This window comes from Asterias amurensis, chromosome 4, assembly GCF_032118995.1.
Source record: "Asterias amurensis chromosome 4, ASM3211899v1".
NCBI classification, from domain to species: Eukaryota; Metazoa; Echinodermata; class Asteroidea; order Forcipulatida; family Asteriidae; genus Asterias; species Asterias amurensis.
This window is the reverse complement of record NC_092651.1, coordinates 1242649-1257210: the sequence shown is the minus strand read 5'-3', so window position 1 is coordinate 1257210 and position 14562 is coordinate 1242649. Positions and strand designations below refer to the sequence as shown.

Sequence of the window (14562 nt, the reverse complement as noted above, 5' to 3'; positions counted from 1 at the left end):
AACAAATTTGCAGTACCTGCTACTAAAAAACATAGGATTTGAACTGCCTTTAGCTCGGTGGGCTAATTGACAGACACTTCTCTCAAATTGCAAAGGTCATGGGTTCAAATCCCATCCAAGTATTATGCCTGTGATTTATTTAAAGGACTCAGGAAAGTACTTAGTATACCCTGCTAACACATTTTGGTGTGTATATGGGTAAAAAAACAAATGAATATTCTTTATCCCCGATGCAAATTTAACATCTATTAATGTGTTTGTTGTTGTTCACTGACCGGCTTCCCAAGCTGCCTGCCAGCCATTGACTGAAGTTGTATCATCAGTAAAAAAATACAACCATGCAGCATCTCCTAGAATGTATACAGGTCCTGGTGAGCTATATCCATCCAACTGATACACAACGCCCGGTTGAGATGAAACTGGCCCTGTATTCAGACTCAATGGGTATTGGAACCCTGGGCCAACGTAAAGGGCATCATGATCCTTTTCAATAGAAAATGATTCTGAGAAGGTGATGCTGATGTAGCGAGCTTGAGGTATCCAGATGACGTAGAAACCCTTGAAGGAGTTTGGATAGTTATTAGGATAACCTGGAGAGTTCCACAAGCCTGTGCTACACTCGGCACCAAAGCATATGCTGCGTTCATTGTACACTGAGGTAAAACAAGAAAAGTCGTGTTTACAAACAAAAATGCCCTGCACATCAGTCCGTTTCTCAACATTTGACCTACATGTAGGTGGTCTAAAAATCAGAGGCGTCTGTATCCCTAGACCTATCCACACACCAGTTTAATATCAAGTCCTTTTAAATTATCACATGGACATCTTTTTTTTTCTTAGGCATAAAATAATTCTATTATAGCAATAGTAACATTGATCCTACATTTTTGGAGTTGATATGGCAAGTCCTTGTCGAGGTATTGCTCAGACAACATTTCTTTTGTTTAAGCCATAATGACCTTGAAATTTGACTGGTGGGGGGGGTCCCTTTTGAGGGACCCCAAGACCAATCCACAAAACAAGTTTGCAGTTGGTATGCAAAGTCCATCTCAAGTTATTAATCCAGAAACAATTTGTTGTTTTAGCCACAATGAGCTCAACACTGTGACCAAAGGGGTTCAACAATGACAGGCTTCTGGGGGGAATCCAATGAACAATCCCAGTCTCTAGATATCTTTATAAGAACATGTGAAGACTCAATGGCCTAAAAATGAAAATAAAATACAAGAGGAAGCAAAGTATATGAGCCTTTTATATGACAAACTACTTTACCTGCTGGTATATCACAATCGAGGCCCATAGTACCATCAATATTACACTGACAGACATAAGTGGGATTATCATTCTCCCGTCTCAAACAGTCTGCTCCATCAGCACATGGGGAGTTAGCACATTCTGCAAAGGATAAGATAGGACTAATATGAAAATCGCTATGTTGGGAAAACATAGAAGATGACTGAAGAAAAGTGAAATCTAAACGATTGAATTGGTCATCGCAAGATGGAATGGAAAGTGGGGCATCTTGAACAACATGTGTGAGAGTAACTGGGATGAAGATAATCAAATGTAACTTTACTTGCAAAAAACATTTCGACCCTAGCAGAGTCTTTGTAACTAAACTAAAGTTACATGGGACTGAAGAAACAATCATTTAAGACCTATATTGGCTACATAACAAGGAATACAAAAGATAGGATGGGCCATGGTAATGAACCAACTGTCTAGAAATATTTAAGGGCATTGTCTGAAATATGTGCACTATGTTTTATTTCCCCTAAATTAGATCCGACCCAGCAAGTCGATATACACATACATGTAGAGTTACCGCAAACCAAACATACACTCAAAAGAACTCACCAACAAAGATGCAAGTTTCCCCATCACCCACAAATCCTTCATCACAGACACATTGTTGCAACTGGTTCACATCTTGGCATGTGGCATTTTCATGACAGGTGACAGGTTCACATTCCACTTCACCAAATGCCTCTGTACAGGTACATTTCACAGAGCATGAGTCTTTGTAGAAGTGTTCATTAAACTGCAGAAAAACGTGATATAACCATGTTAGAGGGAAGGTATACGTTTGGTAGTCACTATTAAAATAATGGCAATAACAACCTTTGGTAAGAAGCCTTCGGCAGCATTTGATAGTATAAAGCATTTTGAGAAACATTTCATTTTTAAGCAATGTGGTCATGTCAAAGATAACAGCATTACTCGGTAATGCTTCCCAGATCATGTATTCCTTTTTTAGGCGTGGACACATTCGCTCCCGATTTTTGGCGATATCTCAAAAATGCGACCACCTTTTGAAATGAAATTTTCACTTGTTAGTTTTACTGTGTACATCTACATTCATATAGGGTTAAACCAAATCAAACGGTTCCAATCAACAAAGGTGTATGTCACAACACCCAAGAAAAATAAACTTGCAGCCAAAATGTTGTGCACAGTCTTTATATAGTTTCTTGGTGAAATTCTCAGTCAACAAGCAAACTTGAATCCTTGATTCTTTATCACATGCTCACTGGTGGAATACGACTCAGTTCCATTGGATATGGGCTGCAGAAGCTCTATATTTGTCTGTATTCCACTCATGCTAGTGTTTTAACTAATACATGTATAAGGGGGATAAAGAAAACCACTAACCTGTACATAGTTGCTATCATTATCACCGTAAAAACAACCACAGTTATCATGTGAAACACATTTATCATCATCTTGATAGAAACCTTCTTCACAAGTACAACCTTCCACACATGGCAGTGGACAATGATGGACAAGGTTGGTGTTATCTCTGCAGGATTTAGGGCATGGATCAGCACATTGGCTGTATACTGCATTTTCTGGACATGTTAGTTCTGAGAATTCAAACAAATTAATAGCCTCTGTGAGAAGTCATATAACATGATTTAATAGCAGCTACGTGCTGCACATTAAAGTAGCTCATAAACTCAGAGATCGATTGGTTAAAATAGGTGTTGCTTCCAACACTAAACCAACTTTGTGTACTTTAAAAAAATCTTTAGTTTGATGTAGCAATGATGTTATATTCCCTTGATCCATCGCTGGTGAATACCCAAACCCTTGTCTCATTACCTAACTTACCACATCGATTAGGCTCTCTCCAGGCTCCAATTGGAAATCCACTTTCATGGCAAGCTTGTGCATAGGCAGCAATGACTCCACATGCATGTGTGGTATCAACAGTACTTGAAGCACAGACGTCATACCTACAGGCTATGTAGAATGCATCCGAATCTATCGTACAATCCTTGAATGGACCTGAATTTAATCACATTTATTTATCAGAGTACATGCTTTATTTTTCATGGATACTTAACTCAGAACTGTGATGACCTACATTAAGCATACATTGTACATAAATATGTAAAGTAATTCAAGTATATGTGGCTACAAGCCTTTGGCTACAAGTGCAATGTTTTTAATTAGCCAGTGTAGTAGTAATAACAAAAGATGAATACTGATTGGTTGAGGTTTATTTTTCATTAACAGTCACTCTTGTAGTTGATGTTAACTTACCAGTATTGTCAATCAGCACACCACATAATCGGTCAGCCAATTCGGTATCAAACAGGCTCTCGCATGGGTTGGTGAGCTCCGTTGTAGTTAAAGAACATTCAACACCAGTATCATATTTGTGTCGATCTCCAAACACATGAACAGGATCAATCTGCCCAAGGAAAGATTCAAACAAAATGTGACTGTCTGATTTATTTTATAAATATTAATTCTTTGTTTTGAGAAGAAACAATTTCAACTAATATAAGAAACTTTTACTTATTAATCTTACTCGATTGTCATGACTTAGATAACTTTTAGCACAATTTTAATAAATCTACATAAAAGAGTAATAATCCCAACTTGCAATAACCTACAAACATTAGATGATGGATATTTACATTTGTGGATGGATTCTGGAACTCATCTGCGCTATCTCCATTGAAATTGCCACACAAGCCACTGGGATCCTCGTCAGGATTCCTGGCCATGGTAATTTCGGCACTGTCTACACCATTCCATTTGATGAAAAGAGATCCAGAGGCTAAGGATGCAAACTGTTGAAATAAATATAAGTTTAAAACTATGTTACAAATGTTCAAATAAATATTGCACAAGTTCCCTTTTTCAAAGCCCCTTTTTCTTTGAATTCTTAGCAAGAAATACAAACTAAATACCTTGGTAATTATCTTTAATAGCTTAATTCAGTTTTTAAAAAGGTTTTTTAGTGTTGTTACTATTGCAACCAAGGAAATTTCAACATTTCCATCCTGCAGTATCATTTTTAATACTTGTGCCACGATAAATTGACAACTTTGTGTACTCAGTCCTTATGAGTTAAGTCAGTAACTGTATCTCCCCACGGAGCTGAGACAGTTTAAAAAATTATTTAAGGCCCAGTGCCAAGGGGTAATAATGTGGAAGTGCTTTGAGATGCCCTTCGGATTTATAAAGCGCTATATAAAAGCAGACTATTATTATTATTAACTAGTATGAATTCTGATTTTTCATACAGTTTCAGGTCCTTATAAATGGGATAACAGCAAAAATGAGAGATGAACTTGGTTAAAAAGTAGAGGTTGTTCAGGCACAGTACTAAAGTCTGTTTTAAGCAGTTTAACGTCTTTGGTTTAACTTTGTGTGTCTGGAAACTCTAAAAACTTTAACAAATCAAGTTAAAACCGTATGAGTTAAATCCTTCGGCAAAGGTGGTTTAATGCTAAACCACAGTTTATCTTTCAGCAGGGTGTGTGGACAGATGAAAACAACCACATCTAGTTATAAGTCCTCACAGGTGACCGGTGACCCAGGACATGTTGCGTAACATGCCTTAAACTGTGAAAGCGATCATCTTTTGTACACGCTTGTAACGGATGCTCCTGTGTTCGGTCATGTTGCTGTGTGACCTCTTAAAACCGAAGATAAACCGTATCGGGTTTAACTTTGAGCTGTCTGAACGCAAGGTAGTTTTATTTTTACGACAAACCCACCGCTGCTTGTAAAGTTAAATACTTTACTCTTACTTATAAGTATAATGTCTGAACATGGCCCTATACTATCAAGTCCTTCTAAACTAAAGACTTACAATGTAATTTCCACCAAGTGTAATGTCCAATATTTCACTATAATAGGGTGGAATGACAGTCTCTCCATCAACCATCACAACCTTGTTCTGTAACAACCTCACCTCCTATAATACAGCAAAAAATAAACACAATATTGTATTATTCCATACAGAAAATATTGTAGGACACCATTTGTTTATCATCAAGCAAACTTGAGTACCCGATCATATAATTGGTTGATCTATGGCAACAACAGTGTTATATTACTAAGAGAGGTTTACTGGAACACTAAAATATTCGCATGATGTTACTGCAAACCACTCTATCATAGTCCATAGACACACCCAGCATTATTGGTTTATTAAAAACATTTCAAAAGTCACAGCAAAAAACCGAATTGTATTTGAAATTACAAACATTACAATTTTAAGATGCGCATCAAGTTTGCTTGTAGCAAAATTTGTTATCACTTGCGCACATGTGGAATACAAAAATATATTTCATTTTATCAACTCAAATGATTTATACTCAGCATAAGGCTTTGGTTTCTTGTTGTTGTGTACAAATGGTGGGGAGACAGGTGGCCAGTCTATGTGAGTTAAGCAAAATGTGTGAGCATTTACAGGTCATGTGACTCTTTGGGTAGCCTTTGAAGCTATTTACATAGATGCATGGGATCCACATGTGAGGGTTGATAACCAATCAGCAAGCAGCTGAGGTCAGTATTGGTTTTTTGATTGGGTAGAGTCATTGACCAATCACAGGTTTAGATTTCAACTTCAAACCAATGGGGTTGCCTTTCACTAAGGGGGTCTTTTTGGAAAGAAAAGGCAAAACATCACTTTTGTCACAGTTTTTGTTGGGAGAGCAGAAAATTTCGACCCACCACCTCCCCTTTGCTCCGCCAATTTCCACTTTGGGGAATTAAGGGTATAATATTATAATTGTTTATTGGTAATTTTAGGCAAGGTGCGTTAAGTGTGTGTGGTTTTCTTCTGTGGAGGTCATGTAATGTTCTGTATAATACAGTTAGGTAACCAACCGTGACATGTTTGGTCTGGCCCTTGTAAACAAACACATTTTTATGTGGATATGGTAAATGAAATCCATATTGGAAGGACAAGGTTTGTCCGTTGGGTGGCCACAAGTTGTGATTGTTGGATGGGTGAAGGCGTCCATTTTAAATGTGAAAGGTTGTATTTTATGGATGTTTTGTTTGTCCACAATCAAGTGATGGTGTGTATGTTTAGTCAGTTTGCCCTTTGTTCGGCATCCGGCTCCTTGCTAAATTATGTTTTATTACAGTTTTCGACAGGCAATAAACCCAGCTTAAAGCTGTGACCGAAATCTCAGTAATGGTATGTTAGCAAACTGTGTCTGAATATAGTGCCTGTGCATCCAATATCCATTAAGGCCAAAACGATGCAGAAGTGCTACTGTATTCTGAATCCAAACGCACTTGTGTAATACACTGTAACTAATAAAACATATCAGGCTTGTCTCTCACTCATGTGTAACATAATGCTACCAGGTACTTAAACACATTTTAAGCACTAATTTGACCAGATAGCTCAAACAAGGACCAAGTAGAATGGACTTCTTTATTTCTGTTCAACAAAATGATTGGCTAAGCAGTAGTTTACATAACTTTTTTACCCCTCCCATCAGCTTGAATATAAAGACATTTGAGTTGTGATTACAAAACAAATTCTGCTTGTATAGTATTCGGGGTTTCTTATGGCACAAATATGACATATAACAAAAACAGGAATTTAAGTTATCTTGCTCAGTAGTTTTATGCCTGCGTTATGTTGTTAACTCATCCAAAATTATTACCGTATTCTCAAAAACAACAATGAGTTCTTTCATTGTGGTGTAGTCAGTCCCTTCAAATTGTTGATTGATCTGGACAATCGAGAGCTCCGAGGTGGACACAAGATAGTAGGCACATCCTCCCATGAAATCATAGAACACATCATCAAAGGTTTTGTAGTGTGGATCACCGTGAACCATGCATTGCTTGGCCTCTGTTAGCATAAAAGACAATTATATGATTGGCATAAATGGAGTGCACAATTTATAAGTTGAAAAACAAGTCAGAATTCAAAAAAGGAAACAGTATCATAATTCATTAATAAAACAATAGGTGTATTGCACATTATGACGTCATTGAACACCATATTTGATATTTTTAAAAAAGCGCACGACTCTCAGCCAATGATTGTGTACTGTACACGCTTCATAAAATAAATGGCCGCCAATGCAAGGAGTCTTTACATTAATAGTAATTTATCTTTCAGTACGCGCTATTCCTCCAGTCAGATGCTCGAACCGGAGTGTGATAACAAGCCATAGCCTACTCCAAGTTTTTACTTACACTCCGCCAATTGCGAGTGTCAATGCGTCACACTCCGCATACGGTCAGTGCAAAAATTACATTCTAAACCTGCTCTGAAATTTTAAACTTAATAAATGAGACTGGACCTATAACAGGCAACGTTCGGGGAATATGGAAAAGTATAGTGAGTCTGCATCTGCAGAAGAGCTTTATTTCAGTATTCCACTCGCGGTTGTGTGATAACTTATAATACTTCATATTTATATTAAGTTACCATCTTGACAATTCGCTCCGATCCATCCTCGAAGACAGATACAGTCAAACTCTGTTGGGCTACGCACTTTACAGGTGCCCCCATTCTGGCAAGTTTCTTCCATGCAGGGACTTTCTGTATTAAGTAAAATACAAAATCAAAACTGGCAAACTTGTATTTCGTTTCATAAAACTGGAGTCAAAATCAAATTTCTGTATTTGAACTAAGGACAAATTCTGTAATTTCAAGTCCAAAATAATTCCAGTTAAGAACGGGAAAGCATCATCAACCAAAAAAATCTTGTGTAACACAGTTCAACAAAGTGTCTAGGTTTTTATATTAATAACTGGTCCTGGTACATCAGAACTACATTCTTTTTCCATTGTACAAAGAGCGATCATAATGTGTGTAGTGTACAGTGAATTACAACCAAGGACTCACCAGAACACTCATGACCATTGCCAACAAGATCTCCATTGCAGACACATTGTGTTGCTCCATTAACAATCAAGCATTGCGCATCGAAACTGCATGGAGTATGTTCAAATGTCAATCTCTTATGTGCACCACAAAACAACGTTCTGTCGCAGTCTTGCAGCAGTTTGGATTGACCAACCTGATGTAATAGGGGGGACAAACAAAAAGCAAAATCAACATTATTTGTTGCAGATAAAGCTCATCTGACCACCCTTCCAGGGCATGGGTAATTATTTCACCCTATTACTATAAATGTTTTGTTTAGTGAACCCAAATCGTTCCGAGGAGAAATATTTTCAGAGAGTAAGGAGACTGTCTGAAATCAGTTGTAAGACATTCAAATTAAATCAACACAAGTAATTACTCAAAATAAATGTTAGCTTCAAAACTTACTTGGTAATGAGCAATGGAGAGCTGTTGATAGTATAAAACATGACTCCCTCTGAAGTGACGTAGGTATTTTCTAACTTAAATATTTGAATTGAATTCATGATCTTGATGCGACAAGGGTGCCTTTTCTTCCATTACTTTTTTGCAACTTTGCCATTTGAACCATTTGAATTCAAGTTTTACACATTTGTTATTTTAAGCATATGTTGAGATACACCAAGTGAGAAGACTGGTACAAAGAAAAAGACAGTAACAAAGAAAAACTTTGTGGGGACCTTTGTAACATTGTGCATGTGTATGCCTACCCACATAAACACATAGGCAAGTCAGAATTGATTTTTAATGTGGTAATATAACTGAGAACATTTTTAAACAAAGAGACTTATTCTTTCACCCTGTACTTACAGGTAAGTGTTCCAGACCTGTTCCATCGATACTTGATTGTTGACATCCACATTGGTCTCTTGGTACACATTTATACCCACTGAGTACGTATCCTTCATCACATACACAACCATCATTACAATACTGCCAACATTGTCTAGGGTCTAAGAATAACCTCTCAGACAGACAAGACGGTGGACAGGCATGGATACACGAGGAGTATGTAGAGTGACTTGGACATTCAACATCTGTTGCAATCAGAGAAGAATTCAAAATTACCAGAAGTTAAGATCCAAGGTATAGACAACTTTAAATTGTGTCTATACACTAAATGTGACCCGCTCTAACAAAATGAGGAATGTCGTTTAAATTTTTTTATTACTGTAGTTTTAGGTTGCCTAAATCTTGATTATAGTTGCTATGGTCTTTTTACCTTTTCGTCAAAAGATTAACAAAGATATAATTGGTGTGGTAATTATCAAAAAAAGTTCCAAAAATAACTCTCATGGAACAGTGAACATTCATTTAAATTACCCATTTTGCAAGCCTCGGATACTTGCATAGCAACTTGCATAGCGCCACCAAGAGATACTAATGGAAAGGTTATGACCTTAGCTGTCTAATACTAACGACAGTCACAACATAACATGACGGCATACCATGTAACGAGGGGTTCTAAAAGGAGGCACTATTCCGTTTGTTGACCTTCTCATTTAGAAATTCGCGTAGCGAGATCAGTATGGCTCACTGACCTAGGCGTCTGTTAATCCATGCGTGAGAAGTCGAGCCCCGACGCCTGCCATGTGATCGCTAGCTGGTAACATACGACATGCAGCATACAACGAGCAAGAACACAATGCGTGGGTATCACGCACTAAATGTATGTGTGTTATAAACTTTGAAACATTTGAATGTTTATCTAAAATCATTGTTTCGTGGTTTTTCAAGGTAGAGTTATTCCAATCCCAAATAATTCTGAATGTTAATGGAATAATCTTTCAGTTGACCTTCATGTTGGGTAAGAAATATTGCTAAAATCATGGGAAACATGCACTGGAAAATTGCAAATGTTCCCTGGTCTTCAAGCCGAGTATACCCGTGGGGGTTGATGCTATGCGCTGAGTGACAGCAGTGACAGCAGTCTTTACTCTATGTTTTGACTTGACAGGGTTCGGAAGTTGGAAATATCAACGCAAATGGATCTAAAATTTCAGGTAAAGATTGTCAAACTTATTGTGAAAATTGTCTAAACATAATCTAATTTCACGTTGAGTTGTTTGTTCATTTTGGTTATTTTGTTTGTCTGACTACGGGGGGTTAAAAATCGATGTTTTCATATCGTAAACAAATATTACTTTAATGAGTGTGTGAGACGTATTTTAAAATGAATTTTTCTGGAGTTTATGTTTTTAAAAACGGGTCGTAAAATTAAGTGTCAAGGTCGTCGAAAATTCCACATTATTTCAGACAGAAAGGTCGTATGATCTTGATTTTTATTTTATTTAAAATGTTAAGATTTGCTTGTATGGATTATTATGATAAACGCAAAATTGAAATTTAGTCGCGGTTCCTCAATTAGATAGAGCAAGTCACAAATGTGTAATGCAAAGATAAAGTTAAAATAGATACCAACATCACACACTCCCCGCATTTGTACTTGTTGAATCCAAGTAATGAACAACACGGGAAACAGACTGGTTAATTTTTATAAATAGTTTGGGGTTGGAACAAATAAAAATTGATTGAGCTAGACTTGAACCATTGACCTAAAAATTAATGTACCATTGTCTACCAACTGAGCTATCTGGCCCTTAGAAGTTGTTAGAGCGCTGCGTTGGTACATTAATCCAGAGGTCATTGATTCAAGTTTTGCTGCAGTAAATTATTTATGTTCAAGAAACCCAAATTAGTTTAATCCATGCATTGTTCTATTCAATTTGGTACAAGGGACAGTGACTTACATCAGTGATGTCACTCTGATGAATAATAGAGTAATAACAATATGAAGTACTGATATTTACGGCAATTTATTTGGTCTCTCCAAGCAGGGTCAATCTGCACTCCTGCATCGATGCAAAGCTGTACGTAGTCCCTGATGTGAGTACAACGGTCAGAAGTGTCAGGAAGTGACATACACAGGTCATATTCACATCGATCGTAGTAAAGCTCAGGTGGTATTGTGCCAAAGCAAACTCCGAGAAGACCTGAACATGACAACAATTTATCAAAAAAAAAAAAACAATCAAAAGCCAAGTACCCACTTTCTGTTTATGTAATGTTGCCCATGAATTATCAGAAACAAGTAATACAATTTCTTCCACAGAAGTAACAAATACGAATGTGCAGATTTCTTCAATCTGAAGGTTGTTGTTTGGATGTAGCACTTTGCTGTAGCAGTAGAAGGCATCATGCTCTAGTCACAGCCACTAGCCACAGAGCAACACATATTAACCACAATAACTATTTCTTGACTTAAAGACCTTATAAAAGGTCATGAATTTCATAAATATCTCAAGAAAATAACAGCTACATAAGCAAGTCTGAATTGAGATAACAGTTTGAAAGTCATTAAGACGAAAATCTTACCAGTACTATCTCTGAAGATATTACAAGCATTGTCAGCTTGAGTTTTCTTAAGTGTATCGGTGTCACATGGATTGACAATGTCTACAGTATCACCACATGAATCCCAGCTGTTACCAAAGTCTAGAGCATTTGGTGCCTAGAAAATACACACACAAAAATATATAACTTCAAAAATATATCTCTAGACATTTAACCTTTGCCATCTCATACAAGGCAACTTTTGCAGGGAAATTGGAGGCAACTAACCGCAGTGCATGCTACAGGACCAATTTCGTAGCACATGAGTAGCTTTTCATACAATGTTACAATCCTCGAGAATAATATACGAACATTCATGTGAATGAATTCTCTTCTTTGAGATTGCCTGGAACTGGTTGCCTGTAAATTACTGCGTGTGACATGACCCTAACACACCATTTCAACAGGACAAAAAAGATGACCCCACATTTAAACAAGGATCTACTTAGACCACAATTTTCAGACCAGAATAAAAACTTACCGAATCACCTGCTGGTGTGACAAAGTCATTGTCAGCATTGCCATCAAATGTTCCACACAGACCACAGAGTCTGCTGGATAAAGCATCAGATACATGTATCTCAACTTGTTGAACACCGTCCCATCGGATAAGAACATCAGGAAGGGGCAAAACTAGCACCTAATAACAAATCAATGCCTCCATGTTAAAAAAAAATTGAAAATACAGTCTCAAAAACTGACTCCGCGGTAGTGCAGTTAATTATGATCCTGTAGGCCTACATAAGTAGTAGTCCCAGCCAATTTTCTATACCTTCCGCACTAGTAGTAGTTAAATAGCAGGGACAGTTCTTTTCAGAACTGAGAAGTCTCCCGAACATCCAATAAATCTACTCCGCAGTAGTAGAATAAAGAAAGACAGAGAATACAGCAAGTAGACACACACATGGTGTTATCGCAAACCAAATATATAACCGAAAAAAGCTAAGTGACTACACTAAACACAAGACATGCATGACGGATGGTGTTGTTTTGTCATTTAGACTCTGCTAGGATCGAAACGTCAGGCCATTAACTATTTTTTTTGCATTTATACCATAATATAACCTTTTGGTTGGTAAGCAGTTTGCAACAGCTAATTCAATTTTCTCAACACACTATTTCAATACACGATTAAACTGTGCTTAATTATTAAGATTACATTTGATAGGTAGGCAATCCATTTTTAATATCTCAAACAATCGGTATAATCGTCCAGACAGATAAAGTAAATTTACTTAAATATATAAATAAATTGAATCAAAGATCGTAAGTTTTTAATAAGGTAATTATTAAAGGCAACCAAATACCAAATACATAAAGACACTGGACACTATTGGTAATTGTCACTTGGTGTATCTCAACATATGCATAAAATAACAAACCTGTGACAATTTGAGCTCAATTGGTCATCGCAGTTGCAAGAGAATAATGGAAGAAAAAACGCCCTTGTCCCACAAGTTGTGTGCTTACAGATGCTTGATTTCGAGAAACATTGTGAGAAACCTAGTTTTTCAGAAAGAAGTAATTTCTCAATAAACTATTTGAATCTGAGAAAGAGTTCAGGCCTGAAGCCTTTCTCGGGCAATTCAAAGCACACAAATTTGTGCAACATAGGTGTTTTTTCTTTCACTATTTTCTTGCAACTGTGATGAACAATTGTGACTTAATTTTCACAGATTTGTTATTTTATGCAATGTTAAGATACACCAAAAGAGAATACTGGTATTTGACAACCACCAACCAACCGTGTGGAAGTGTCGTGGCCGAGCGGTTAAGAGCACTGAATTCAAACTCTAGTGTTTCTGATCAGAAGAGTGTAGGTTCGAATCCCCAGCCGAGGCACTTTTGTCCTTAAGCAAGACACTTAACCATTGCTTTGTCCTTTCAGATGACAAGTAAAGCCGTTGGTCCCATGTGTTGTGTAATGCATGTAAAAGAACAATCAGAGTCTGGAAACTGTCCAGGGTATTTATAATGAAGCATAATGCTGAATGTGTAGGTTTGTATTGGTCTAGTGGAAAACTTACCAGCCAGGATCCACTGAGGTAGATTTTATACGCGAAACCTATAATCGGTGGTTGATGTTGCACATTATTGATGTAGATCACTTTGTCTTGTCGCAATTCAATAGTCTGATTACGGGTGAAAACAAAAAAATAAGGACCATATTAATAGGTTGGAAAGTTTGTGTTACAATGAGTGGTGAGACTATGAGTCATCAGGGCCCAATTTCATTAAGCTGTTTAGCAGAAAATACTGCTTGAAAAAGTTTCAAATTGTGGGTGGCTACCTGTTTCTGTTAACAATACTATTCTTTGCTAAGCAAGTTGTTGTGCTAACAGTCTTTATGAAATTGGGCCTCAGCAGTGAGATCTATACATTTAATCGTCCATGCTGCATCATACTCTACATATTCTATTTTAAACTTAGATTAAGTACTTACTGTAGAATGTAGAGATGCCGAGGTGACCCTGATTGCTGATTTGTATTCTCCATCCGAGGTCTGATTGATCTTGACCACATTTAAACCATCATCCATGTCACAAGTAGTAACCAGAGTGTCTTCACAGTAACCCATATAGTCATAAGTTAGGCCATCGAATGTCTTGTAATGGACGCCACCCACTACAGAGCAGCTTTGCAAAACTGCACAGTACAGAAAGAAAGACAAGGTCAACATTTTTTGGCACATTCAAGAGAAATGAAAGCTGTTTGGCCTGATTTTTGTCTTGCTTGGTAAACACAGTTGACCAAAAAGCCAGTCCATTTTTTGACCTGGCCGGTCCATAACAACAAGTTCTAACCTAGTTTGTAGTTAATATGCTAAGTTCTTGAGTTATCGATAACTTTTCTTTTGGTCTAGCCATACTGACAATTATATTTATATTGACATACATAGGAGGTCAAATAGCTATTTAAAGGCTTCTAGAGGATATCGAGACCAAGTCACATACTAAGTTTGGAGAGGATGTCAGCTTTGTTTTATTTTGTACACACTTTACAAATGGAAATCTTTACCCAACTAG

At 37.1% G+C, this 14562-nt stretch overlaps 1 protein-coding gene across 1 annotated transcript in view; it reads right to left on the bottom strand.

The window, feature by feature from the left end:
- Positions 1–14562, bottom strand: part of LOC139936154 (IgGFc-binding protein-like) — a 103255-nt gene that overhangs the window by 4344 nt on the left and 84349 nt on the right. Inside the window, exons 85-101 of the mRNA XM_071930900.1 lie at positions 13980–14182; positions 13564–13668; positions 12018–12176; positions 11519–11654; positions 10954–11136; positions 8954–9180; positions 8123–8297; positions 7703–7816; positions 6927–7117; positions 5111–5215; positions 3927–4082; positions 3547–3697; positions 3112–3288; positions 2653–2864; positions 1858–2041; positions 1273–1395; positions 276–653 (exon numbers count right to left, since the gene is read on the bottom strand). Coding sequence (XP_071787001.1) covers positions 276–653; positions 1273–1395; positions 1858–2041; positions 2653–2864; positions 3112–3288; positions 3547–3697; positions 3927–4082; positions 5111–5215; positions 6927–7117; positions 7703–7816; positions 8123–8297; positions 8954–9180; positions 10954–11136; positions 11519–11654; positions 12018–12176; positions 13564–13668; positions 13980–14182 — 2979 coding nt within the window. The remainder of the gene's footprint in view (positions 1–275; positions 654–1272; positions 1396–1857; positions 2042–2652; positions 2865–3111; positions 3289–3546; positions 3698–3926; positions 4083–5110; positions 5216–6926; positions 7118–7702; positions 7817–8122; positions 8298–8953; positions 9181–10953; positions 11137–11518; positions 11655–12017; positions 12177–13563; positions 13669–13979; positions 14183–14562) is intronic.